At 36.3% G+C, this 26,754-nt stretch overlaps 1 protein-coding gene across 6 annotated transcripts in view; it reads left to right on the top strand.

Annotated features, from left to right (window-relative positions):
- Window positions 1–25,177, top strand: part of DLG1 (discs large MAGUK scaffold protein 1) — a 285,441-nt gene extending 260,264 nt beyond the window's left edge. For 4 of the 6 annotated variants that reach the window (XM_081085334.1, XM_081085335.1, XM_081085336.1 and 1 more), the window contains 6 exons: window positions 385–435; window positions 1,539–1,640; window positions 2,122–2,294; window positions 8,240–8,349; window positions 22,321–22,412; window positions 23,356–23,589. In XM_081085334.1, coding sequence (XP_080941460.1) covers window positions 385–435; window positions 1,539–1,640; window positions 2,122–2,294; window positions 8,240–8,349; window positions 22,321–22,412; window positions 23,356–23,462 — 635 coding nt within the window. In that variant the 3' untranslated portion in view covers window positions 23,463–23,589. Of the gene's footprint in view, window positions 1–384; window positions 436–1,538; window positions 1,641–2,121; window positions 2,295–8,239; window positions 8,350–22,320; window positions 22,413–23,355; window positions 23,590–24,868 lie in introns of those variants that run through there. The other 2 variants (XM_081085333.1, XM_081085338.1) reach the window with 2 other exon arrangements.
- Window positions 25,178–26,754: the final 1,577 nt, after the last annotated feature.

Here is a 26,754-nt window from a genome sequence, read left to right on the forward strand (position 1 = left end):
ATACACATATGTAGAACTGCTCATAAAAGTATTAACCTTTTTAAAATTTAATAGTTCTTAGATTAATGGGCCATACTTGACATCACAAATGAAAATTTTAAATAAATCTAATGATAATCTGTAAGCACAGATAATAGAAAAATACTTATGAAATACATAGCACATTTACATTTTGTTTTTACATTTATCAAACTTATCTTTATAGCTTTGTGATTTGCTACTTTTTTACTAAAACTTGCCAAAAATAATTTATAAAGTACCTTTTTCTACGTCTTTGCTATTTCCTTAGTAACGTCCTAGTAATTTTTATGTTATGTATGAAGAATTAAATTAGCATTAGTTATCTTTACAGATTTTCTTATCTGTATTTTAATCTTCTAATAGGTGGTCAAGAAGAATATGTCTTGTCTTATGAACCAGTGAACCAACAAGAAGGTTTGTGAAGCCTGTTGATGTTTTATAATCTAGAAAAATATACTTTTTAATTTGGGAACTAGCTCTAAATCATACCTCAAAAAAATGTTTTTAGAATCTTACTATTTTTTTAGTATATGTATAAATGTGGAACTTTACTATATGTATTTTATGAAATACGGGTTTTAGCCCAGAGTATAATAGAATCTAGTGGTTTTGTATTGGTGTCTTATTTCCTAAGTAATAATGTCTTTCCAGAGTTCATAAAAGTATTACTCTCCTTCCACTGACCCTTGTTCAAAGTCTTGGAAGCATCTTTGATCTTTCTTTGTTCCTCATCTACCTTGTCCAATTAGTTTCTAGGAACTATTGTTCTTCTATCATATCTTTCTTATTTATCACCTCCTTGTCATCCCTCCTACCACAATGTTAATTCCGACTGTCACTACCGATGTTTTCCAGCATGATCCCTTAAAATCCAGTGTATACACTTCTAGTAGTTTATCTTTCTAGATTACTACTGTGATTAAATCACTTCTTAATACTCAGTTTCTTTTTGTTTTTCTTTGACCTGCTTTCTTACAATTTCTACTTCAAAAATCATCAATAGCCCAATGTGGCTTTGTGGTTGAGTGTCAACCCATGCATGCACCAAGAGATCACCAGTTTGATTCCCAGTAAGGGCTCATGCCTGGGTTTTGGGCTCAATCCCCAGCAAGGGGTATGCAGGAGGCAGCCAATAGATGTTGGTGCATCAGTGTTTCTATCTCTCCCTCTCCCTTCCTTTCTCTCTAAATTAATAAAAACATTTTTTAAATGATCAGTAAAATACAGTACTGTGTTTTCTCATTTGTAATGAGATGATGTTAGTAATGTACATAAACATTATCTGCTAAAATGCTGGATTTAACTTGGTTGAATTATCAATTCTTCCAACAGGGGGTTGACTTAAGCTTAAGATCTTAGTGAATGCTAATAAACTAGCAAGTTAGGCATCATTGATGGAAAAAGAAAAAAAAAATCTTGCTATCTATTAAGGATACTTTGTTCTTTGGTGAAATAAAATACATTGATGTTTGTTTAGTGTTTATTCCTTTTAACATGCAGTATACTTATCTTGATAGTTAATTACACTCGACCAGTGATTATATTGGGACCTATGAAAGACAGGATAAATGATGACTTGATCTCAGAATTTCCGGACAAATTTGGATCATGTGTTCCTCGTGAGTAACCCACATAAAAAAATCTTAATTATCATTCTTAACATTTTGTCACTGTGTGTGATAAAGTAAACATTATCATTTTTAGTGGTTTATATAGTTATTTTATCAGTTATTCTTCTATCCTTCATATTATTGTCCTTTTTTTTTTTTAAATATATTTTATTGATTTTTTGCAGAGAGGAAGGGAGAGAGATAGAGAGTCAGAAACATCGATGAGAGAGAAACATCGATCAGCTGCCTCCTGCACATCCCCCACCGGGGATGTGCCCGCAACCCAGGTACATGCCCTTGACCGGAATCGAACCTGGGACCTTTCAGTCCGCAGGTCGATGCTCTATCCACTGAGCCAAACCGGTTTCGGCATCCTTTTTCAAATTTAAATTAACCTCTGTTGCATTGAACTTTATAAAATAGGTATTTAAGTATAAAATGGATTTGTTGTATTTTTAATACTAAACACTTAAAATTCTTTCTATTAAAGATACAACTAGACCAAAAAGAGATTATGAGGTAGATGGAAGAGATTATCATTTTGTGACTTCAAGAGAACAGATGGAAAAAGATATCCAGGAACATAAATTCATTGAAGCTGGGCAGTATAACAACCATCTGTATGGAACAAGTGTTCAGTCTGTGCGAGAAGTAGCAGAAAAGGTAAGCATCAAAATGATCCCAGAATATAGTTTCTAATTAGGTATGCCTTTGACAGTAGGATAGAAATTTTTAATTCATATTTTTGAAAAAATACAGATGAAGAATTGATTAATGTTACTAATTCATTCAACTAAATAATATTAGATGGCTTGGGAAAATACATACAAGATAAAGATTGATAAAATGAGATAGAAACGATAACTTGAATCTCTCTAAGAAGGGAGATTATTTTAAGGTTCTATCCACTTGCTAGAGAGAGACCTTGTGTTTCCAACATCTAGCATAATTAAGGAGCTCAGATCAGCAATGTCAATCAGTAAAAATGAACCAGATGTTCAAGATAAGTTTAGTTGCTGCTGGTACTGAAACTAGACAGAAATTTCTCCTAAAGAGTCAATTAATAAAAGACCATGTAAAAAATATTCAACAATACTGTAACAGCAAGAGATTATCTGAAAGCATCCTTCAGGGTAGTATGATGACTTACTGACATTGTGTTAAAACAGTTTTAAAGTGAAGCCAAAGTGTGTCCCAGACGTGGTACTATGCTTAAAACACTACTTGGGTCTAGAAAATAACCATCAAGTTATTTTATACCTTCAAAACTAGTTGTTTAAAATTCAGTCATATTATACCAATAAATGTAAAGCAGTAATTCAGCATCTCAGTTTTCCATCTGTAAATACTACTTTTTCTATAAAAGGTTTGGTTAATTCTGATTAGTTTTAAAAATTGAAAAAATGAAAATGTCAGTGATGGCAAGAATGTGAGAAAATAGGAAATCTTAGATATTGCTAGTGGAGATAGAAATTAATAGAACTTCTAAGAACAGTTTGGCAGTATCTACTAAATGCACATATCTTATGACTCAAATATTCTATTTCTTGGTATCTTGGTAGAGATTCACACATGAAGATCCTTTATAAGAATGTTCATAGTACCAACCGCTTCATAATAGTGAAAAATTAGAATCAACAAAGGGAAATGAATAATTAACTATTATTTATTCATGCAGTGGGATAGCAGCTAGAATGAATAAGCTAATACAAGTACTAAAGTGTATCCACATTAATAAATCTCAAAATTACAATGAATGAGTGAAATTGCAAAGGCTATATGCAGTATGATACTATGTATGTAAACTTTTAATAACATAAAACAGCCTGTATAGTTAATACATATTTAGTAAACGTAAAAACATGCATGGGAATGATACATCTGCTTCAGGAGTAAATGCAGCCAATATCCAGTGGTTTTCCTTTGGGAAGAGTGGGCAAGAAATTGTAGCTTTAATTTTATTTGTAATGTTGTATTTCTTTCAAATTTATTAAAAATTCAGCCCAGCCGGCCCTAACTGGTTTGGCTCAGTGGATAGAGCATCGGCCTGCAGACTCAAGGGTCCCAGGTTCAATTCCGGTCAAGGGCATGTACCTTTGTTGCGGGCATATACCCAGTAGGGGATGTGCAGAAAGCAGCTGATCGATGTTTCTCTCTCATCGATGTTTCTAACTCTCTATCCCTCTCCCTTCCTCTCTGTAAAAAATCAATAAAATATATTTAAAAAAAAAAATTCAGCCCAGCCGGAGTGGCTCAGTGGTTGAGTGTCGACCTATGAACCAGGAGGTCATGGTTCAGTTCTAGGTCAGGGCACATGCCTGAGTTCTGGGCTTGATCCCCAATGTGGGGCATGCAGGAGGCGGTTGATTAGTGATACTCTCTCATTGTTGATGTTTCAATCTCTCACGCTCCCTTCCTCTCTGAAGTCAATAAAAATATTTTTTTAATTAAAATAACTATATGCTCAGCCTAACTGAAAAACTGGTAATAACCAAACTTCAAATTAGTCAATTGAAAAGTAAACAACAAATCACAGCAAGCTATTTCTTGTGCAAACCTTGTGGAGAAGAAAATAATTGGAAGTTCCACAAAGTAGAAATATTACAATTAATACTCAGATCACAATGCAAGAAAAATCTATAGGTTGTTAGAAAATTAAAAACAAAAAGTCCCAGACAACTGGAAATTTTAAAACCACCTGTTATCTCTTAAATGAAAGAGAAAATACATAATTTCTTAAAAATAATAATGAAATAATACATATCAGAATTCATAGGATACATTTAAAACCATGAATAAAGGAAAATTTACTACCTTAAAATTTTTCAAACAAGAAAAGAATGAATAAATAAACTAAATCCCAAGTCACATAGTATAAATAAAAGTGCAGATTATGTGGTATGCTGAGAAATAATAAGGTCAGAGAAGAAACTAGTAAAAAGAAAACAGAAAAACAATAGATAAAATTTGGTTTTTCTATAAGATCAGTGTTATTGATAAAACTTTAAGCAGATACAAATTACCAATCTCAGGAATGAGAGAAGTGACAGAATTTATAAATGTTAAAAGAAAAAAAATTAGAGGCTATTAGAAACAACTTTTTACCACTAAGTAATTTAGATGAAATGGATAAATTCCTAGGAAGAAATAAAGCTCACTCAAGTAGAAATACATCATTTGAGTAGCCCTATATCTTTAATAAAATTGATTTTTACTTAAAAACCTTCCCACAAAGAAAACCCCAGATCCAGATGGCTTCACTAATAAATTCTACCAAACATTTAAGGACGAAATAATACCATTTTCTACATAAAATTTAAAAGGTGGGAACAGTTCCCAACACACTCTGAGAGTCCAGCATTACCTAGATTTCAAAACTTGACAACACATTACAAAAAACTGCAGACTGATATCCCTCATGAATATAAATGCAGAAATTCTAAACAAAATGTTAGCAAATTGAGTCTAACAATATATAAAAAGGTGGTAATATGTCATGACCAAGTAGTGTTTATCCAAAGAATGCAAGGTACATTTAAATATTAGAAAATCAGTCAATGTAACTAAAAAAGGAAAAACATATGATCACTTGCTTAGTTCAGGAAGAGCATTTGACAAAATCAGCACCAATTCTTGATTAAAACTCTCCACAAACCAAGAATAGAAAATAACCTTCGCAAATTGATAAACAATATTCCACGAGGATATTTTTCCATTGATTTTTAGAGAGAGTGAAAGGGAAGGGGAGAGACAGAGAGACACATCTGTTGGTTGCCTCCCTTACGCACTCCAACTTGGGGCCGGGTATTGAGCCTGCAACTGATGTATGCACCCTTGACTGGAATTGAACCCAGGACCCTTCAGTCCACAGGCCACCCCCTATCCACTGAGCCAAACCGGCTAGGGCAGCACTTATTTTTAACATTATACTAGAGGTTCTAGCCAGTACAATAAGGCAAAAGAAAGAAAGAAAATTCATGCAGATTGTAAAGAAAGAAGTAAAATTGTCTGTATTTGCGAATGACATGATGGTTTATATAAAAAATCTGATAGAATCTACCAAAAAAAGAAAAAAGAAAGAAAGCTACTAGAGCCTTAGCTGGTATGGCTCAGTTGGTTGGAGCATTATCCCATACACCAGTGATGGCGAACCTATGACACACATGTCAGAGGTGACACGCGAACTCATTTTTTTTGGTTGATTTTTCTTTGTTAAATGGCATTTAAATATATAAAATAAATATCAAAAATATAAATCTTTGTTTTACTATGGTTGCAAATATCAAAAAATTTCTATATGTGACACAGCACCAGAGTTAAGTTAGGGTTTTTCAAAATTCTGACACGCCGAGCTCAAAAGGTTCGCCATCACTGCCATACACTGAAAGGTTGTGGTTTTGATGCCTGGTTGGGTGCGTACAGGAAGCAACTGATCAATGTTTCTCTCATTCTCTCTCTATCTCTATCTTCCCCCCCCCCCCACCCCCCAGTAATTTGGCCAAAATAAAAAAACCAAACATTTTTTTAAGCTACTAGAACTAGTAAGTTTAGCAAGATTTAAGGATACAGAAATTAGTGGTATTTCTATATACCAGACCAATTATAAATTGAAATTTTAAAAACTATTATTTACTGTGGCATCAAAAAATATTAAATACTTAGAGATAAAGCTGACAAAAGATACTGAGACCAATACACTAAAAACTCCAAAGCATTGCTCAGAGAATTAAAGACCTAAATAAATGGTGGGATACACCATGTTCATGGATTGAAGACTCAATATTGCAGAGCTGTCAGTTCTGTCTAAGCTAATTTATATATGAACACAATCCCAATAAAAAATACCACCTTTATTATGGGACCTGATAAGTCAAATTGAAGTTTATATGAGAAGCAAGTACAATACAAAAAAGCTACAAGGGATTCCAGCCGTATCTTATTAAAACATACTATAGTCTTCTTAATTAAAACCTAGTATAGTACTGTCACATGAATAGACAAACAGACCAGTAGAATAGAAAAGAGAATCCAGGCAAGACCTAGATATATATGAAAATATAGTATACTAGAGGCCTGGTGCATGAAATTCATACACCGGAGGGGGGTCCCTCAGCCTGGCCTGCACCCTCTCACTGGCAGGCGAACATCCCCCTCGCAGTCCAGGATCCCTCTCACAGTCCGGGACCCCTCGCTCCTTACCACCCTACTGCTCGCTGCTCCTTAGCACTGCCGCAGAGGCGGAGAGGCTTCCACCACCACCACTGCACTCGCCAGCCATGAGCCAGGCTTCTGGCTGAGCGGCACTAGCCCACGGGAGTGCACTGGCCACCAGGGGGCAACTCCTACATCGAGCGTCTGCCCCCCTGGTGGTCAGTGCACATCATAGCAACCGGTTGTTCTGGCATTCGGTCGATTGCATATTAGGGTTTTATTATAGGATGATGAAGGTGCAATCTCCAGTCACCAGGGCTTTTAATAAAAGAGTTTTTCGTAAATAGTGCTGGGGCGACTAGAGAAAAGTTAATTAATTAATTAATTAATTTAAAATCACACTATACACAAACATTGGCTGTAATACAATTGACAGAAGAAAATGTAACCTAGTCATAGTGCAAGTTTTTAACTATGAATTAAAATTCAGATCCAATGAAAGACTAATAAATTTAACCACATTAAAAATAAAAATGGTTTTTACTTGGCAAAAAAAAACTTTTCCAAAAACTAGTGGAAAACACGGTTGCCAGAGTCAAAAAGCAACTGACAGAAAAAAATTGCAAGCAAGGGGCTGATATTCCAAATATATAAAGAACTCTTAAAAATTAAGAAAATAGAGACCAAAAACCTAATAAAATAACAGACAAAAAGATATGAATTCACACAAATTCACACAAGAGTAAGGTGTAGAAATAATAAATTAGAAACTAATGAGATTGGTTAGCTACAGAGGAAGGGGTGGAAAAGGATGGGAGATGGAAATGAGGTAGAAAGGATGAAAGTGTGACATTTCTTCAAGTATACCTTTATATAATTTTGACTTTAGAATTATGTTAACATTTTATATATTTTTTAAAAATAAAAAGGAAAGGTGAGGGAAATGAAAAATGATATACAAACAGGAACTAAATTAACTAGATTTCAAACAAATCACTGCATTAAAGAGGGGAGGGGAAGAGAGGAGAGTCTTAATTCCAATAATCCTGAACCACAGGTTAAATACAAAAATATCTGTGAACAAATAGTGAACTCTTCTTTTGTTTTTCAGAGTGGTATGAGCTAACAATTGTGAAACTAATTTATATTCTAGAGTTGAGCAAATTAATATATTGACAATAATGAGAGCCAGGTTTCTTAATGTATTTTCATTCCTTTTTAAATGTAATATTTGAGAATGGAAAATTAATTATTCATAGTCATTATTCATTGTCTTTATTTAATTTGCTAACAAAAATAACAAGTTTGTTAAAGTGAACAGGATCCAAACATATCATAATTCTGATTCTGTACCTATAGGAAATATATCTTTTTTTTTTTTTTAAGGAAATATATCTTTGATATAATTGAAAATATTTGTTTTCACTTGTTTTTCTTCTTTATTCTCTCTATTTTAGGGCAAACACTGTATCCTCGATGTGTCTGGAAATGCCATAAAGAGATTACAGATTGCACAACTTTACCCAATCTCCATTTTTATTAAGCCCAAATCCGTGGAAAATATCATGTAAGTGAAATAAGAGACAGGATCAAAGTAGAGATTCAGTCTCTATCACTCATTAGATTAGGTAATTTACTTAACCTCCCTGTATCTCAGTTTCTTTATCTGTAAAATGGAGAAATTAATAGTATACCCACCTCTTAGGATTGTTGTGAAGATTAAGTAAGCACTCTGATATTAACTATCATCATCACCAATTTTAATATACTTAAGTATAAGGGAATATGTATTAGAATTTTAAATTTAAACAGTCACATTTGGCTAATACCTACTGAATGGAGCAGCAGTATAACTCTGAGTAACCATCCTATCTAATAAAAGAGAAACATGGTAATTAGCGTATGTACGCTACCCTTCCCATTGGCTAATCAGCGAGATATGCAAATTAACTGCCAGCCAAGATGGCGGCCGGCAGCCAGGCAGCTTGAAGCTAACATGAGGCTTGCTTGCTTCAGTGACGGAGGAAACCAACGTTTCCCGCCTGCCTTGCCAGCCTCTGAGCTTGCAGTTTGAAACATGGTTACAAATATAGACGCTATATAAAACCCCAGAAACCTGCTTTCATCCAGCCAGGATCTCAGAGCTGGAGTTGATACAGTGTTTCGATTATAGAACCCAAACAAACCAGATACCTGCTTTCAGCAGCCGAGGCCTCAGAGCTGGAGCCAAAGCTAAAGCTGGCCCAGAATAAAAAAAAAAGAAAGAAAGAAAAAATGGAGCAGTTGGGAGCTTCAGTCACCTGTCAGCCTGAAAACAGCCCTCAGCCCCTCATCCAGACTGGCCAGGCACCCCAGTGGGGACCACCACCCTGAAGGGTGTGTGACCAGCTGCAAACAGCCATCATCCCCTCACCCAGGCACCAGGCCTCTATCCTATATAGTAAAAGGGTAATATGCCTCCCAGCACCGGGATCAGCGGAGCTGAGAGGCCTCCCGGCACTGGGATCAGCATGACCAGGGGCAGCGCCCAAACCCCCTGATTGCCCTGCAGCTCTGTGTGTGACGGGGCGGGGCCACAACCTCCCTATCCACCCTGCTCTGTTCGTGACAGGGGAAGGTGCCCCAACTCCCTGATCAGCCCTGCTCTGTGCCTGATAGGGGGGGGAGCTCCCCAACCCCCTGATCGCCCTGCGGCTCTGTGTGTGACAGGGTGCGGCACCCCAACCCCCTGATCGGCCCTGCTCTGTGTGTGACAGGGTAGAGCCATAACCTCCCCATCGGCCCTGCCCTGAGTGTGAGAGTGGCGGCGCCCCAACCCCCTGATGGGCCCTGCTCTATGCGTGACAGGCTACAGACCCCCAACCCCCCTGATTGGCCCTGCTCTGTGCGTGACGGGGTAGCGCCACAAGCTCCCCATCGACCCTGCCTTGAGTGTGACGGGGCGGTGCCCCAACCTCCCAATCAGCCCTACCCTGAGCATGACTGAGGGTGGCATCGCAACCTCCCGATCTGCCCTGCTCTGTGCATGACAGGGGGCGGCGCCCCAACTCCCTAATCAGCCCTGCTCTGAGCCCGACCAGGGGCTGCACCTAGGGATTGGGCCTGCACTCTGCCACCCGGGAACAGGCCTAAGCCAGCAGGTGATTATCCCCCAAGGGGTCCCGGACTGCAAGAGGGCACAGGCCGGGCTGAGCGACCCCCCCCCCCACAGTGCACAAATTTTTGTGCACCAGGCCTCTAGTTAAGAAATAAAATGTTGTATAATAGAGGCCAAGAAATACAATTTAAATAAAAAAACTAAAAGAAGAGAGAAAAGGGCAAATAAAAACATATCATAGGTGGGGCAAAAAGAATACAGATAGTAATATAGTATAAATGAACTCAAATATTTCAATTAAATGATAAACTAAATAGTCCAGTTAAAGAACAAAGTTCATCAGAATGGATGAAGAAAAAACAATTGTATGTTGCTTTTGTAGAAGAGGAACAAATATTTTCCTTCTACTCTTCTAGGTTCTAACCTATAACAAAAGACAGAGTAACAAGAGAAAAGCTTACAGATGTAATTTTTTCATGACATAGAAGCCTTCATAAGGAAATGAAGATCCAAAGAAATGGTTAAACCTGAGCACTTTTATACTATAGGTTTGACAAAGAGTAGAAAGTCACGGGAAAATGTGATAGGACCATAGGATATGAGTTAAGAGTAGTAAACTAGAAGAAACTTACCAAGGCCTGTTCATTCAAATTCCTCTTAGCATCCCTCCAGGAATGCTTCTTCTCTCCAGGTATAGGGAGGTCATCTCTCACATGAAGATCTTATAACCTACTTCAGGGGTAGGTCAGAGTTTTTCCTGCACGTGCCATTTTTCAAATTCCTTTATCTTAATATATGCAGTATGCCAAGATACCATATTTTGGGATAGTGTGTATGAAACCTCTCAACTATATGTTGCTTTCAAAAGGCACACCTTAAATATTAGGCTATGGACAGACCAAAAGTAAGAGAATAGAAAAAAGATATACCATGCAAAAATTAATCATAGGCAAGCTGGTTTATATTACTATATCAAAGTATAATTTAAAGCAAGAAGTATTAATCGAGATATAAAAGAGCAATTTTATAAAAATAAAAGTTTCACTCTATCAGGAAGATCTATTTAGACTTTTTTTTGCATTTAATAGCCCAGTTTCAAAATATATAAAGCCCAAATATACAACTGTACAGGAAAAGAAAAATCCCACAATCATAGTGGGAGAACTTAACACATCAGTCAGAAAGTAATAGAATAAGAAAACAAACAAAAAATCAGTAAGGATATAGAACAGCACATATTTCAAACTTTACCTTACATATGTAGAACACTACACTTGACATCAACAAAATTTACACATTTATTTGAAGCGTGCATAAAATTAACAAAACTAATATGCTAAGCTACAGAATACAAATGATTGAAAACAAATATTCTGTGGCCATTATGAAATTACAACAAATCAATAATGAAAAGATCACTAGAAAATTCCCATATATTTGGGGGTTACTTCTGAATGGGTCAAAAAAGAAATCGGCCTAAATTAATAAATGTTTTTAACTAAATGAGAAATCAGTCTAAATAAGTATTTTGAAATGCTAATGAAATTATCAAGTAAATAAATTTGGAGGATCTAGCAGCCTTGCTGATGGAAAGCCACAACCATAAGTATTAGGAAAGAATGCTGGAAGTCAAATATTAGGAATAAATGTTGAAAATCTAAGATCTTGAGAAATTAGAAAAACACTAGTCAATTAAACTCAAAGAAGGTAGGACTTAATGAAATAGAAAACAAAATTATGGGAGAGAGGATCAACAAAACCAAAAATAATTGTCTTTGAAAATACTATAAAATGTTAATAAGAAAGATTAAGGAAAGAAAATAAAGGCATAAATAATACGAGGAATTAAAGTGGGAATATCATTACATATTCAATAGACATTAAAAAGGTTAGCACAGGCAATCAATGAGCAAAGGACTTGGACACTTCACAAAAGGGGATATCCAAATAGTCAGTAAACATGAGATATGATGATCAATTAATCATGGAAATGTAAGTTAAAACCACAGTGTCAAACTCTATCACCCACATGCTGAAAGAAAATGTCAAATGTTGGCAAGGATATAGAGCAACTGAAACTCTTAACACTGATAAGAGTGTAAGTTGATACTTCCACATTTGTAAACTGTTCATAGTATCTCCTAAAGCTGGACATACACATAACTTAAGAACTGGAAGTCTCATTCCTAGATATATACTCAATAGAAATGTTTATAGATGTTTACCAAAGACATGTATGTACTAGGTTGTTGACAGAAATACTATTCAAAATAACCAAAACATTGAAACTATCCAAATGCCCATCAATGAATACATAAATTATGACATAGTCACACAATGAAATATTCTGCAGCACTGATTTTCAACTTGTTTCATCTCATGGCACACATAAACTAATTACTAAAATTCTGTGGCACACCCAAAAATAAATTTTTGCTGATCTGACAAAAAAAAAAAAAAATAGGCATAATTTTGATTCATTTACACCGAATGGCTATTGTGCTGGCTGTTGTCACTGTTTTTTATTTAACACTAAGGGAAAAGAGGTCATTGCCCTTGACTAAATAGTCAGGTATTGCATGTTTTAAAAATCTTTGTGGCATACAGGTTGAACATTTCTGTTCTACATTAATGATAATGAGCAGTCTCCACTACACACAAAAGTATATCCATACCTCAGAGATATTGTAGGTTCAGTTCCAGACCAACACAATAAAGCAAATCCTATATAATAAAAGGCTAATATGCAAATCAACCAAATAACAAATGACTGGTTGTTATGACATGCACTTACCACCAAGGGGCAGATGCTCAATGCAGGAGCTGCCCCCTGGTGGTCAGGGTGCTCCCACAAGGGGAGCAGCGCTCAGAAGCCTGGCTCACAGCTGGCGAGCGTAGCAGCGGTGGCAGGAGTCTCTCCTGCCTCCGCAAAAGCACTAAGGATGTCCAACTGACGGTTTAGGCTCGCTTCCCGTGGGGAGCGGTCCTAAGCCGTCAGTCAGACATCCCCTGAGGGCTCTCAGACTGTAAGAGAGCACAGGCCCGGCTTAGGGAACCACCCCCCCCCCCAAGTGCACGAATTTCATGCACCAGGCCTCTAGTATTACAATAAAGCAAATCACAAGTTTTTAGTCTCCCAGTACATACAAAGGTTAATGTTTACACTATACTATAGTCTATTAAGTGTGCAGTAGCATTATGTCTAATAAAACAATGTACATACCTTAATTAAAAAACACTTTATTGTTAAAAATGCTAACCATCATTGAAGCCTTCAGCAAGTCATAATCTTTTTGACAGTGAAGTGTCTTGCCTGGATGTGACGCTGAATGACCAGGGTGCTGGTTGTTGAAGGCTGGGTTGGCTGTGACAATTTATTAAAACAACAGTGAAGTCTCCCATATCGATTGACTCTCTTTCATGAATGGCTTCTCTTGTAACCTGCAATGTTGTTTAATAGCATTTTACCCACAGTAGAACTTCTTTCAAAATAAGAGTAAACTACCCTAACTGGCTTGGCTCAGTGGATAGAGAGTGGGCCTGTGGACTGAAGGGTCACGGGGTTGATTCTGGTCAAGGGGCATAGGCCTAGTTTGCAGGCTCGATCCCCAGTAGGGGACATGTAGGAGGCAGCCAATCAATGATTCTCTCTCATCATTGATATTTCTGTCTCTCCCTCTCTCTTCCACTCTGAAATCAATAAAGATATTTTTTTTTCTTTTTTTTAAATTAAATCTTTATTGTTCAGATTATTACATTTGTTCCTCTTTTTTCCCCCCATAACTCCCCTCCTCCCAGTTCCCGCCCCACCCTCCGCCCTCACTCCCCACCCATTGTCCTCATCCATAGGTGCACGATTTTTGTCCAGTCTCTTCCCGCATTTCCCACACCCCTTTCCCCCCCAAGAATAGTCAATCCATTCCCTTTCTATGTCCCTGATTCTGTTATGATCACCAGTTCATTCTGTTCATCAGATTATTTATTCACTTGATTCTTAGATTCACTTGTTGACAGATGCATGTTTGTTGTTCATAATTTGTATCTTTACCTTTTTCTTCTTCTTCCTCTTCTTAAAGGATACCTTTCAGCATTTCATATAATACTGGTTTGGTGGTGATGAACTCCTTTAGCTTTTCCTTATCTGTGAAGCTCTTTATCTGACCTTCAATTCTGAATGATAGCTTTGCTGGATAAAGTAATCTTGGTTGTAGGTTCTTGGCATTCATCACTTTGAATATTTCTTGCCATTCCCTTCTGGCCTGCAAAGTTTCTGTTGAGAAATCAGCTGACAGTCGTATGGGTATTCCCTTGTAGGTAACTGAGTTTCTTTCTCTTGCTGCTTTTAAGATTCTCTCTTTGTCTTTTGCTCTTGGCATTTTAATTATGATGTGTCTTGGTGTGGTCCTCTTTGGATTCCTTTTGTTTGGGGTTCTGTGCACTTCCTGGGGTTGTAAGTCTATTTCTTTCACCAGGTAGGGGAAGTTTTCTGTCATTATTTCTTCAAATAGGTTTTCAATATCTTGCTCTCTCTCATCTTCTGGCACCCCTATAATTCGGATGTTGGTACGCTTGAAGCTGTCCCAGAGGCTCCTTACACTATCTTCGTATTTTTGGATTCTTTTTTCATTTTGCTTTTCCAGTTGGGTGTTTTTTGCTTCTTCGCATTTCAAATCTTTGCCTTGATTCTTGTGCTCCTCTGGTCTGCTGTTGGGAGTCTGTATAGTATTCATTATTTCAGTCCATGTATGCTTAATTTCTAGTTGGTTCTTTATCATAACATCGAGGGTCTCATTAGATTTCTTGAGGATCTCACTACATTTATCGGCGGCTTCTAGACAGTTCTTAAGAGACCTTAAAAGTGTGGTTCTGAACTCAATATCCTCCATTGACAGTTTTGTCCTGTTTCTTTGTCTCCGCATTTTTTATTCTTTTTTGGTGCACCCCCTAGTGGTCTTTGTGCGCAGTCTTGTTGTAGTTAAGCCTTGATTGTTGTCAGCAATACTGGGGGTGATTTGACCTCCAGGCTAACTGGCTATCAAAGATATATATTTTTTTAAAAAAGAATATCCTGCTAAGTGGAAAACAACACTTCTTTTAAAAATATATATTTTATTGATTTTTTACAGAGAGGAAGGGAGAGGGATAGAGAGTTAGAAACAACGATGAGAGAGAAACATTGATCAGCTGCCTCCTGCACACTCCCTACTGTGGATGTGCCCGCAACCAAGGTACATGCCCTTGACCGGAATCGAACCTGGGACCCCTGAGTCCACAAGCTGATGCTCTATCCACTGAGCCAAACCAGTTAGGGCACTTTTTTTAAAATTAGAGTAAACTGCTACTTTATTAACTAAGTTATATGTATATTCTAAATCCTTTGTTGTCATTTCAACAATCTTTACAGTGTCTTCAGGAGTAGATTCCATCTCAATAAATCACTTTCTTTGTCCATCCATATAAAGCAACTCCTCATCCATTCACTTTATCATGAGATTATAAAGGGAGAAAGTTTTACAATAATAGTCGGCGACTTCAATTCCCCACTCACAGTAATGGATAGAACAACCAGACAGAAAATAAGTAATGAAATGGAGGACTTAAACCGCACAATAAATCAGCTAGAACTAACAGACACATACAGAACACTCCACCCAACAACACCACATTATAGGATGGAGCCAAGGTAGGTTTATAGTTCTTTGTATGGAAAATAATACAAGAATAACTGTTTTGTGTACTCACAACTATAACCTACTTTTGCCCCATCCTATATACATTCTCATTTGCACATGGGACATTTCCCAGGAAAGACCATAGGTGGCAAAATGCCTAAATAGATTTTAAAAGATAAGTATCTTCTCTGATTACAGTAGGTTGAATTTAGATATCAAAAGTAAGACTGGAAATTTGACAAAATTCTGGAAATTAACAAGCAGTGGATCAAAGAAGAAATCACATGATAAATTAGAAAATATTTAAGAGATGAATGAAAACAGTAACAACATAAAAATGTATGGTACACAGCAAAAGCAGTGCTTACAGGGTAATTTATAGCTATAGATGCTTACATTAAAAAGCAAGAAAGCACTAGCCGGTGGTCTTCAGTGGTTAGAGCATCAGTCCTCACATCTAAGGATCTCGGGTTTGATTCCCAGTCAATGGCATGTACCTAGGTTGTAGATTCACTCCCTGTTACCATTTGGGGCACATACAGGAGGCAGCCAGTCGATGTGACCTTCTCACATCAATGTTTCTCTCTCTCTTCCCCTCCCACTCTCCTCTTTCTTCCAGTCTCTTTGAAAAGCAATGGAAAAAATATTCTTAAAAAAAAAGTCAAGAAAGGTGTCAAATTAACAACCTAACTGTAACTTAAGGAACTAAAAAAATAAGAACAAACTAAACCCAAAACTAACAGAAGGAAGTGAATAAAGATTAGAGCCGAGACCGGTTTGGCTCAGTGGATAGAGCGTCGGCCTGCGGACTGAGGGGTCCCGGGTTCGATTCCGGTCAAGGGCATGTACCTGGGTTGCAGGCATATCCCCAGTGGGGGATGTGCAGGAGGCAGCTGGTCGATGTTTCTCTCTCATCGATGTTTCTAACTCTCTCTCTCCCTTCCTCTCTGTAAAAAAATCAATAAAATATATTAAAAAAAAAAGATTAGAGCAGAGATCAACAAAATAGAAAACAGTAGAGAAAAAATCAGTGAAACCAACAGTTGATTCTTCAAAAAGATGGGCAAAAAATGACAAACCGTTAGCTAGATGGATTAAGGGGGAAAAGAGAAGACTCAAATTATTAGAATATGAAATGAAATGGGGGACATTACTACTGATTCTACAGAAATAAAATGACTATAAGTAGAGTACTATGAACAATTGAGCACCAAAAGAAATGGATAAATTTCTAGAAACATAAAACCTACCAAGACTAAATCACAAAGAAATAGAAAATCTAAATCGACCTATAACTAGTAAGGAAACTGAATCAGTAATTAAAAACTCCCAACAAAGGAGCGTCCTGAACCAGATGTCTTCACTGGTGAATTTTACCAAATATTTTTAAAAGGTCTAATGCAAATCTTCAAACTTTTCCAAAAAATTGAAGAGAGAATATATCCTAACTCATTCTATGAAGTCAGTATTACCCTGATACAAAGATACTATAAGGGGGAAAAAAAAAAAACTACATTGATGCCAAGATCCTCAACAACCGGATTCAGCAGTATATTAAAAGGATTATACTCCATGACCAAGTAGAATTTATTTCTGGAATATAAGGATGATTTGACATGAAAATCAAACATAATCAACCTCATCAGCAAAATGAAAGGGAAAATCCATACAATCATCTCAACTAATGCAGGTACAGCATTTGACAATACTCTTTCATGATAAAAACACTCAAAATAGGAAGAGAAGGAAACTACTTTAATATAAAAGCCATGAATAAAAATTCCACAGTAAACATCACACAGTAAAAGAGTGAGAGCTTTTTCTCTAAGATTAGGAACAAAGCAAGGATGCCTGCTTTTCACCATTTCTATTTAACATAGTACTGGCAGTTCTGGCCAGATCAAAGAAAAAAACTGTCCCAGGTGAGAAAAAAAATGAAAGACATCCAGATTGGAAAGGAAGAAGTAAAATTATCTCTGTTTTCAGATTATATTATTTTATCTATAGAAAGCTCTAAAGATGCCACATAAAAGCTACTAGAACTAATAAATTCAACAGAGTAGCATTCAAAGTCAACAAAATCATTTCTCCACAGTGAACAATCTGAGAATAAAATTACAAAAACAATTTCATTTATCATAGCATCAAGAAGATTAAAATGCCTAAAATTAACCAAGGTGAAAGATCTGTACAATGAAACCATGAAACACTAAAGAAGTTAAAGAAGACATAAATAAATTGAAACACATTCCATGTGCATGGATTAGGAAGAAGACATTGTTAAAATGTCAAAACTTTTCAAAGCAATCTACAGGTGCAATGCAGTGCAATCCCTATCAAAATCCCAATGACTTTTTTGCAGAAGTAGATGAACCATAATAAAATTCATACGGATTCTCAACAGACACCCTGGCTGAGGGAAAATTCTACAACTAGAAGGAAAGAGAAAAGCATACCGAGACTCAGAGGAGGCGCAGTGCGAAAAATACTAAGGTGCGGAGGTGCGTGCGGAGCAGGCTGGCGGCTGAGGGCGCGGTTGTCTGTTTCAATCGGGAGGGAGTCTCAGGCTCTGAGCTCCAATTCCGGACGAGTCTCTGAGGACCCAGACTCAAACAGGAGAAGCGGGACTGTCTGGCATCAGTCGGAACTTGAGGGCAGCTTTCTCTCCGAGGTTTGCAGCAGTTTCTGGGACTCTGAGAGGCAGAGCCTCTGGAGACAGGACTGAGAGCAGCCATAACTGCTCACTCCACCCGCCCTGTTGATTCCCTGGGACCCGCCCTGCCCAAGCCTTGCGCAGAGGCATTTGCGGGATAGCCTTAGGCAAAGGCTAGATTAGCATCTCCCTAGAGGACAGAAGTTCTCCCGCTGCAGACACAGCTGATTCTCACAGTCAGTTGGCCTGGAGGTCAAATCCCCCCCAGTGTTACCTACAACAATCAAGGCTTAACTACAACAAGACTACGCACAAAGACCACAAGGAGGTGCACCAAGAAAGCATAAAAAATGCGGAGACAAACAGGACAAAAATGACAGAAATGGAGGATATAGAGTTCAAAACCACACTTTTAAGGTCTCTCAAGAATTGTCTAGAAGCCGCCAATAAACTTAGTGAGGCCTTCTAAAAGACTGGTGAGACCACTGATAAATATAGTGAGATCCTCAAGAAGTCTAATGAGACCCTCGATGTTATGATAAAGAACCAACTAGAAATTAAGCATACGCTGACTGAAATAACGAATACTATACAGACTCCCAACAGCAGACCAGAGGAGCACAAGAATCAAGTCAAAGATTTGAAATGCGAAGAAGCAAAAAACACCCAACTGGAAAAGCAAAATGAAAAAAGAATCCAAAAATACGAAGATAGTGTAAGGAGCCTCTGGGACAGCTTCAAGCGTACCAACATCCGAATTATAGGGGTGCCAGAAGATGAGAGAGAGCAAGATATTGAAAACCTATTTGAAGAAATAATGACAGAAAACTTCCCCTACCTGGTGAAAGAAATAGACTTACAACCCCAGGAAGTGCACAGAACCCCAAACAAAAGGAATCCAAAGAGGACCACACCAAGACACATCATAATTAAAATGCCAAGAGCAAAAGACAAAGAGAGAATCTTAAAAGCAGCAAGAGAAAGAAACTCAGTTACCTACAAGGGAATACCCATACGACTGTCAGCTGATTCTCAACAGAAACTTTGCAAGCCAGAAGGGAGTGGCAAGAAATATTCAAAGTGATGAATAGCAAGAACCTACAACCAAGATTACTTTATCCAGCAAAGCTATCATTCAGAATTGAAGGTCAGATAAAGAGCTTCACAGATAAGGAAAAGCTAAAGGAGCTCATCACCACCAAACCAGTATTATATGAAATGCTGAAAGGTCTTCTTTAAGAAGAGGAAGAAGAAAAAGGTAAAGATACAAATTATGAACAACAAACATGCATCTGTCAACAAGTGAATCTAAGAATCAAGTGAATAAATAATCTGATGAACAGAATGAACTGGTGATTATAATAGAATCAGAGACATAGAAAGGGAATGGACTGACTATTCTTGGGGGAGAAAGGGGTGTGGGGGGCGGTGTGGGAAGAGACTGGACAAAAATTGTGCACCGATGGATGAGGACAGTGGGTGGGGAGTGAGGGCGGAGGGTGGGGTGGGAACTGGGAGGAGGGGAGTTATGGGGGGAAAAAGGAACAAATGTAATAATCTAAATAATAAAGATTTAATTTAAAAAAATAAAAAATAAAAGTAAAGAAAAAAGAAATCGGAGCCCTTAATATTCAAAAAAAAAAAAAATAGGCTTTCCCTGGCCTGGTGGCTCACTTGGTTGGAGTGTCATCCCATACACCAGGAGGTTACAGGTTCGATTTCCAGGGCACATACCTGGGTTGCGTGTTTAATCCCTGGTCAGGGCACATAGAGGAGGCAACTGACGTGTGTGTGTGTGTGTGTGTGTGTGTGTGTGTGTGTATGTCTCCCCCCCTTTTCTTTCTTTTCTCTCTCTCTCTCTCTCTCTCTCTCTCTCTCTCTCTCTCTCTCTCTCCAATAATCAATGAAAGCATATCCTTGGGTGAGGAGGATTTTTTTTAAAAAATTATACTTCATAAATATTTAAAGTTTTTCGTATCAAAAGGCACAATATACAAAGTAAAAAGATAACCCACAGAATGGGAGAAAATGTTTGCAAATCATATATCTGATAAACGCTTAATATCCAGAATATATAGAGAACTCCTAAAACTTAATAGGAAAACAACCCAATTCAAAAATGGGTAAAGCACTTGAATAAACATTTCTCCAAAGAAGATACACAAATGAACAATAATAGCACATGAAAAGATGCTTAACATCACTGTTAGGGAAATACAAATCAAAACTGCAGTGAGATACCACCTAACACATACTAGGATAGCTACTATCAAAATCACACACAAAAAACAAAAACAAAAAAACAAGTGCTGGCAAGGATGTGGAAAATTGGAGCTCCTGCACACTGTTGTAGGAATGTAAAATGGTGCAGCCGCTATGAAAAATGGTATGGCAGTTCTTCAAAAAAGTAAAAATAGAAATGCCATATGATGGAACAATTCCACTTCTGGATATATACATACAAGAATTGAAATCAGTGTCTTGAAAGATATTTGTATACCCATGTTCACAGTAGCATTATTCACAATAGCTAATATGTGGAAGAAGCTCAAATGTTCATTGAGGGATGAATAGATAAGCAAATGTGGAATATACATACAAAGGAAGGAAATTCTGCAATATGGTACAACATGGATGAACCTTGCAGACATGCTAAGTAAAATAAGCCAGTCACAAAAAAGACAAATTCCACTTATATGAAGTACTTAGAGTTGTCAAAATCATAGAGACAAAGTATAATGGTGGTTGCCAGGGGCTAGGAGGAGGAAAGAATAGTTATTTTTAATACGTCTTGTATTTTGGTTTTACAAGATGAAAAGAATTCTAGGGATGGATGATGGTGATGGTTCCAACAACATGAAAGAAGGTATTAATACTCCTGAGCTGTACGTGTAAAAATAGTTTAAATAGTAGCTTTTACGTCATGTATATTTTACAACAATTTTTTAAAATATTTTTTTATCTCAGAGAGGAAGGGAAAGGGAGAGAGAGAATCATCAATGAAGAGAGAGAAACATCAATCAGTTGCCTCCTGCACGCCCCATACAAGGGATCGAGCCTGCAACCCAGGCATGTGCACTGACCAAGAATCAACCCTGACCTCCTGGTTCATAGATTGATGCTCAACCACTGAGAAACACCGGCCAGGCCACAATTTTTAATTATTTGGTTTTTTTAATCACTGTCGTATACCACATTAGCGATTTTAGGTATAAAAGCATATCATTTTAATAAACATAAAAAACATTCCATAAAATTATCATCCATTCATGACAAAAACATTTTAAAAACTGAATAGAAGGGAATTTCCTTAATCTCATGAAGGTCATCTACAAAATACAAAAGCAAACACCATATTTAATGGTGAAATATTGAAAGTCTTCACTCTTAAATAGGAAACCAACTCCCATGTACCCATCATTCAGCTGCAACAGTAATTATCATTTATGATGAACCTTATTTCACTGCCCCCCACCAGACATTATATGATTTCATCCATATATTTCAGTATGTATTTGAAAGATAGGAATTTCCTATTTAAAAACATCATTATGTCACACTTAATAACTCGTTAAATATCATCAGTTCAAATTTTCCTGATTGTTTTATAAGTTTTGTGTATGTTTTTCAGTTTGTTTGAATCAAGTTCCAAATTGTCATGAATAGACCTTACTTGGAACTTGATTCAAACATATCTCCTTTTTTTTCCTATTTATTCATTGAAAAAACTAAATTATTCTGTAGTTTTCCCCAGACTATATTTTTCTAATTGCCTTATCATAGTGTTGTTTAATGTTTATGTCCCCTTTATCATCTATGAATTGGTAGGAGATCTGTAAGTCATATTTAGATATGAGGTTTTTATCAAAATCTAAACTATTGAATCTAAGTTTTTTTGGCTGCCTTGTCCCATTGCAAAGATGTGTTAAACCCTTCTGTCATTCCAAGTATAAAGCTACATATTCAGTGACTGAATCTAGTTTTTAATGACATTCATTGTCTCAACAGAGCTCAGCTTTTCATGATTTTATGTTTTTATGTCTTCTTTCCTTTGTCATCTTTCTTCAGAAAGTATTAAAATGTAGTAATTACCAATTTCTAAATTTATTTGCATAGGGAAATGAATAAGCGACTAACAGAAGAACAAGCCAGAAAAACATTTGAGAGAGCCATGAAACTGGAACAAGAATTTACTGAGCATTTCACAGGTTGGCATCATATGTGGCAGTGCTCTTTATGATAGAATTTTGCTTTGGAGCCATATGAAGTGACCCATTGAAAAGGATTTTGAACTATGCCCACATCTACCAGTAGTAATTGATATATTACCATTTTCAAAATAATACATCTAACCTAGGCAGTGATGATGAGGACTCTTGAAATTTAGTATTTCTTGGGTTATTGATTAGGATAGCATGTATAAGAATAACTCACACATGACTGGAGAAAAATAGACTCAGATTTTATTTCTTCTATGAAATTGACTTTCATCCTTTATAAATCTTGATCCATTTTAAGATATTACTTGTTTAAAAAGAAAAGAATGAGTAGCAATTTCCAAATAATCTTTCTAATTCATTTTGTCCTTTAAATTACCCCTTAGGTATCTTTGAACAATTTTTGTCATTATTGTTATTTGTTTGTTTGAAATAATGGTAAGTGTATATTTGGTAGTCACACTAAGTACCATTAAGTGCCATGATGTTGTGACCCATTGCTTTTTTATATATGTAATAATTTCAGACTTACAGAAAAATTGTAAGAGAAGTACCAGCAATTCTTATATACTCTTACTCCTTATTCCCCAAATGTTAACATTTACCACATTTATAATTTTTTTCTGAAACATTTAATAGTAGGTTGCAGACAGGTGCTCTTTTGGCTTTAAATACTTCAGTGTGTATTTCCCAAATATACAAAAGAAAGTAAAAATTACCAAATCCCACTTTTTGATCAGTTTTTAAAATAAAAGTTTTTATATTTTACAAATGGGAAAATTAATTAAATGAGCAATTTAACTAAACAAACAATACATAAATGGTATCCCTTCCTGAATGAATAACTATTTCTAAGATTTGGCATCTACTATTTCACCAATAATTATAATGGTGAAGATAGACAATTTAATGGAAGTTTCTGATTTCATTACAGCAATTGTACAGGGCGATACGCTGGAAGATATTTACAACCAAGTGAAGCAAATCATAGAAGAACAGTCTGGTCCTTACATCTGGATTCCAGCGAAAGAAAAGTTATGAGGACTGATGTTTTTCTGTTCCAGTCTCATTTTCTTTGACATTTCTTTTCCCTTTCCTCTGGAGTCTGTCTTTAATACTCCTTCCACGTTGAATCTTATCCCACTCATCATGGTCTGCAAATCGCACTTATTTTTGCAACCTAGTGTCTCCTTCAAGTTGTAGCATCTGTATTATTTTATATCACTACTGGTTTGTGGCCATTTTTCAGAACTGGAAATGGAATGGCCTGACCAGCTATTAAGAATTTGGGAAGATGGGGAAATTGTGGTAAAATTCCTTAATGTTTAAGGGAAAGTAACTTTAAAAGATTTTCAGAAAAGCTTTATATACATTTTTTCAAATTTCAATATAAATGAAAGAAAAGTGGTTTTAATCAATGATTTAGTAAACTTGGAGCAACAGTGCACGCTTAACTTTAATAGCATGGTTTGGCCAATGTACTAGTTCTCAAATCCTTTTCTCAATTGATCTGTCTTATCTCAACAAATATTTCATTATAGGCAAATAAGAAAATGTATGTTTTTTAATTTCAAAATTAATGTCTGGATTAACTTAATTTCCCAAGGGATATACATTTTTCATAAGAGTTCTTAAAGTCTATTATTGTTTAAGGGCTCTGTGTTTTTCTTTCCAATACATCTGCTAGGGATAACAATGTTTAAATATTTTTAACATACTTGTGCAACACTATTCTTACAAAAGTTGTCTATATGTAATAAGCATCACATTTCTGAAATGAGGCCATGTTTAGGTGCTAGGGGGAGCTCACCTTTTACAGATAAGGTTGAGAAAATTTCGTAGACAAAAGTACAGACAAAACCAACATTATAGTGGTGATATAGTAACCATGACCATGGAAAAGGAGTCCAATTCATAGTCTAAACTTTAAACATATCCTTAGGGGTCAGATTTTAATGAATATTTTACCCACAATAACTGCCTATTTTGTTATAATAAATATATATATATATAAATATATATATAACTTTCTTTAACTAAACTCTGTAACTATGGGAATTATTTTCTTTACATAGTTGCACACACAAACACATATATATTTAAAATATATTTTTTTCTTTTGTCACCTACTCTTAACTTTTTGTTTGTTTTTTAATTAAATATTAATTGATTAGACTTTATCTTCCTTAATCATGTGAACTGAAAACGGGGGTATGGTGGTTATCGAAAGAAATCTTTAGGGAAATTAGATTACATGTAAAAGTATGCATGTTCTCCTCTTTTCTATAAAAGTTTTCAAATGGTTCCTGGTTGGTTTGATTTTGTTTTTGTTACTGTTATTCTTGTCATTGGGTTTGAATTTGGTTGTATGCCTCTCCTTCCAGTTTTCCTTTCATTAATAGGAAAACAGGCAAAAAACCTTGTGTGTGTGTGTGTTTTCCCCTCAGACTGAACACCTTTCACCTCATGGCTGCTTTTCACTAGAGTTGCACAGATCTTCATGGTGAACAATTTCAAGAAATAGTAGTGAAAGGTAGATATGATTTCAGAAATCAGTTTCTCTGGTCTTTTATATTAATAATATTGTTTAGCTTCCCATTGCTTTTTTTGGTGTTGTTTATTAAATATGTGTTTTTGACAACCTCCACCTTACAGTTTCTTAAACAATGAGTACTGGTTTGTAAAGAATTATCAACATTATCCATTCCATTTATGAGAAAGAGGAGAACAGCTAATAAACTTTATTGTGAAATCCATATGTTAAATGTGTCTTGAATTTTGAAAGAAAAATATTATTTTGCAAGCTAACATTTTCTTAGAACAGTTTTGGGCATCACATAATTTATAAACAATTCAAGAGCTATTAGGCAAGTTAATCAAAATTTCTTTTGTAGGTTTGGTATTAAGTATGTTAACACAATACTGTAGCTGTTATACTAAATACAGTAGATTGGTACCAAACCAAATATACTAAAAAAAAGTATTGTAAAATCATTCAAGCGCTCCCAAAATTACCATACAACAAGATCCCAGCATAAGACTTTTTGAAGTATTTACTGGTCAAATGTAAAATATCGAGAGGTTATAAATTATGCCACTTATGTATTAAAATATATATATTCAGCCCCTACTATGTAAGTTGATATTTTTGTAAGAAAATACACTTGACCCTGTAAAAACATGGGTTTCGACTGCACGGGTTTACTTATATGTGGTTTTTTTTGGTGTGTGTGTTTTTTTCCCAATAAATATATAGTTGGCCCTCTGTATCCCCAGGTTTCCCATTTACGCATTCAGCCAACCATGGATAGGGAATCCACGGATGCAGACGGCTGACTACATTGTTTTACACCATTTTATATAAGGGACTTGCGCATCCATGGATTTTGGTATCTGTGGGTGGTCCTCCAATACCGAGCGAGCGACAACTTAAGTTTGGGGGGAGTTAAGTTTGGGGGGAGTCAAAAGTTATATGCAGGTTTCCAACTGCACAGGGATTGGCCCCTCTTAACTAGCCCTCATGTTCTTCAAGGGTCAGCTGTACTAACTTTTGTGCATCTTTCCAGATTGTATAGAATTATTAATAAAAGTACTAATTGTTTAGTCAACTCTGCAACAGCCACTTTAGCATATTCTTATTTAATTAATATAAAGAAGATAAGAGTTAGTAAGCCCACTATAAGGCTTAAGTGACATCACTTGCCCAAGATGACTTAGCTAGTAAGGAGCAGGGTTTGATGTTTGTATCCAAGACTCTCTGCCCCAACTTCTTTCTAATATACTATGCTGCCTTCTTTTCAGCCCCTACTATGTAAGGCACTATGACTTCAATTATGTTATTTTGGTGTCCCTTTACAGATAAAGACTTAGATCAGTGGTTCTCAACCTTCCTAATGCCGCGACCCTTTAATACAGTTCCTCATGTTGTGGTGACCCCTGACCATAAAATTAGTTTCATTGCTACTTCATAGCTGTAATTTTGCTACTGTTATGAATCGTAATGTAAATATCTGATATGCAGGATGTGTTTTCATTGGTACAAATTGAACATAATTAAAGCATAGTGATTAATCACAAAAACAACATGTAATTATATATGTGTTTTCCAGTGATCTTAGGCGACCCCTGTGAAAGGGTTGTTCGACCCCCAAAGGGGTCGTGACCCACAGGTTGAGAACCACTGACTTAGATGAAGGCACTTGCCCAGAATCACACGATAAGTAGGGAACAGACACATAGAACAAATCATTCCCATTACAGCTGAAACAACTGTGGGAAACAAGCCACACTAACACTGTCACAGTGACATACAAAGGAAGAACCTCCTGAGAAC

This window comes from Myotis nattereri (assembly GCF_964212035.1).
Source record: "Myotis nattereri genome assembly, chromosome: 3".
Lineage (NCBI taxonomy): Eukaryota > Metazoa > Chordata > Mammalia > Chiroptera > Vespertilionidae > Myotis > Myotis nattereri.